The sequence below is a fragment of the Colobus angolensis genome, unplaced genomic scaffold (genome assembly GCF_000951035.1).
Source record: "Colobus angolensis palliatus isolate OR3802 unplaced genomic scaffold, Cang.pa_1.0 Scaffold5, whole genome shotgun sequence".
Taxonomy (NCBI): Eukaryota; Metazoa; Chordata; class Mammalia; order Primates; family Cercopithecidae; genus Colobus; species Colobus angolensis.
In genome coordinates, this window is record NW_012118487.1 from 19441267 (window position 1) to 19444416 (window position 3150).

At 36.4% G+C, this 3150-nt stretch overlaps 1 protein-coding gene across 1 annotated transcript in view; it reads left to right on the plus strand.

The window, feature by feature from the left end:
- Nucleotides 1-2926, plus strand: part of DDX60L (DEAD (Asp-Glu-Ala-Asp) box polypeptide 60-like) — a 118716-nt gene extending 115790 nt beyond the window's left edge. The window contains exon 38 of the mRNA XM_011959644.1: nt 1952-2926. Within this exon, the coding sequence (XP_011815034.1) occupies nt 1952-2081 (130 nt within the window). The 3' untranslated portion in view covers nt 2082-2926. The remainder of the gene's footprint in view (nt 1-1951) is intronic.
- Nucleotides 2927-3150: the final 224 nt, after the last annotated feature.

Below are 3150 nucleotides of genomic sequence, written 5' to 3' on the forward strand. Positions count from 1 at the left end.
AAAAAAAAAAAAAAAAAAAAATCAAGGTCTTACTGTGTTAGAGGCACTGTTCCAGGCACTTCAATGTCATGGGAGAAACTTTCTTGTAGACAGTCGTATGTGGTAAGTGCCGTGATTTGAGTTATACACAAAATACTAAGATAGCATAAATAACTTTATGATTAATGCTACTATAATCAGAAAAAGCATTATAGAAGATGTAATTTCCAATCAGGTCTTAAAGGAGAAGTGAAAATTCATTAAGTAGATTAATTATACTAAATATAATTCTAGTTAATTAGGATAATTAAGTAGAATAATTAGGGTAGTCAGATTTTAAGCAGGGAGAATAGTGTATCCAAATGTACAGAAATATTAAAGGTCCTAATGTATTCAGGGATAGGCCCCCAGCTAATGATGGTGAAGTACAGAATGTGGAGGTTGTGACAGGGATCAGGGAAAATGCTGAGAAGTGAGTGTGGAGTCTTTGATAGGAATTTGGTTGTATATGCGAAGGGTCTTATTTGTTATGCGATGAAGTATGGATTTAAAATGGTAGACAAAGGTGAGGCAAGGGAGTTTCTAAGGATGAGTATGACTTAGATCTATGTTTTAGAGATATTATTCTGGCAGAGTGTAGAGATTAACTCAAGAGGTAGAGAAAATGAAAGCAGGGAGCTAAAGCTAGAGGCTATACCCATATTCCAGGTGAGAGAAAATGAAGGCTTGAATTAGACAGTGGTGGCAGAAATGAATGATGAGAATTGGAGACATATTTAAGAGGAAGAACTCATGCAATGGGGAAAGAGATATTATGACAAATTGGGTTTCTAATTTGGTTAATTATAATGTTAATGAAAGTAAGGAATACATGATGATGACTTGGGAACTGACAATAAAAAAGTACGAGTTGGAATTTAAAATGTCCCATGTGTTATCTATAAGACATCCAGGGGGAAACGTTGAGCAGTCAGAGAGAACAATGGGTTTGAAACTCTGGAAGAATTTCAGACTTAGAGATAAAGATGTGATCACTCCTAATATTCAGCCACTGAGGACTAGTGAAAAACTGAAACTCTGCTCAAGAGTCAGTAAGGTGGAGCATGAAGACAAAAAGAATGGCAAAATGTCAAATCACAATTGATTTCGGTGCTCGAATAGCATGTCAGGTAGCTGAGAGACTCACTTTTCTGTGTCTCCTCTCATTCACCCTAGCTTCTGTCCTAAGATATATGGATAGGGACGGAATTTTTTTTCACTGAATTGGGTGACTGTGGGTTTTTTAAAATAATTGGTCCAATATTAGGAAGTCCATATGGCTTTCATGAGATGCGTAGAGAGAAGAAAAGAAGTTGAATAACACCTCTAGGGTCCAAGAATATGGAATTCTGTAGTCTTACAATACTCACAGAGCAAGTTTAGGTGTAATATAAAGAGGAACTGTGGCCGGACACGGTGGCCCACACCAGAAATCCCAGCACTTTGGGAGGCCAAGGTAGGTGGATCACAAGGTCAGGAGTTCAAGACCAGCCTGGCCAAGATGGTGAAACCCCATCACTACTAAAAATATAAAAATTAGCCGGGTGCCTGTAATCCCAGCTACTCGGGAGGCAGAGGCAGAAATTGCTTGAACCCAGGAGGCAGAGGTTGCAGTGAGCTGAGATCAGATCACGCCACTGCACTCCAGCCTGGGCAACAGAGCAAGACTCTGTCTCAAAAAAAAAAAAAAAAGAAAAAGAAAAAGAACTGTGTGAAGGTATATATCTTTATTTTTCTCAAGATACATGATGTATGTTGTAAAGAATTTATAAGAAAGATAGCTGTGCATTTTGTTAATATTCTGCATACTTTTTCTCCATATTTACATCTGATAGGTTTTGGGGAGAATTACTTCTGCTAACCTTTTAATAATATTGCTTGTTATAAAAATGTGGGCTCATTATTATTTTTATTATTATTATCATTTATGCAGTGATTCCTTGAGTGAACTATGTGAAAATGAGCATGACAATGTAGTCCTGGCATTTAAACAATTGAGTCAAACTTTTTATGAGAAACTTGAAGAAATGCAAACTCAAATGCATCAAAATCACTCAGAATAACACCATGGAAAACTTTCAAGCCTGATTATGTGGTATTTATCCCTTGGCAAGGAGAGATATGTTTGAGCTTACGCAACGAAATGGAAAAATTTTTTATCTTGGAGCCAAACAGAATTGAACTCAAATATTAGCTCTGCTGTTTTCTAACTGAATGACCTTAAGTTATGTCACACATCTGAGCTTTAACTTTATTTTTGGCAAAATCAGAGTAAAAATGAATACCTCTAGTTGTTTTGAGGATTAAATGAGATAATGTATGAAAAGTGATTGGGATTGGGTGGTGACTTAATTAACGGCAGTGTTTTTTTAGTAGTTAAAGTTAATATATAGCAAAATTAGTTTCACATTGTCAAGTTTTCAATACATCCCTAAGTTAACTGAATTTTAAATTAATGGTTAATAAATCACAAAGGACTCAAGTCAATTCTGAACATCTGAACAACAATTTGGTTATGTAAGAAGACTTCTGAGATTACAAGAAAGTCACTGCTGTAGACTGGATGTTTGTGCCCTCCCCTCCAAAATTTTTAAACTGGATTTCTAACCCTCAATGTGATGGTATTAGGAGATGATAAGTCATTAGGCTGGAGTTCCTTGGATGTAATTAGTGACTTTAGCTGAGACACAAGAGAGCTCGCTCTCCAATCTCTGCTCACTACCACTGGATGATACAATGGGAAGACGGCCATCTGCAGACCAAGAAGCAGGCCCTCAACAGAACTGAATCTACTTACATCTTGATCTTGAACTTTCCAGCCTCCAGAATTGTGAGAAATACATGTTTGTTGTTTAGCCATCTGGTCTGTGATCCTTTAAGAAAACAATTAACTGAAAACTTGATATTGTTGTAATTTATATAGTAAGTGACTTGGCACTCATCAGAAAATAAAGGGCATTAAATTGATTTACTATTGTGTTCCTTATGTTAAATCTGTTAGTTCATCCATTTGTAGACACATATGCATTAGGTATTTTGCCTTCATTGCTGTCTATCTTTACTGCAGCCCTAGGTCACGTACTACAAAATCTGTTTTAGACCCAGACCTTGAACACAGAGCATTTCTTTCTC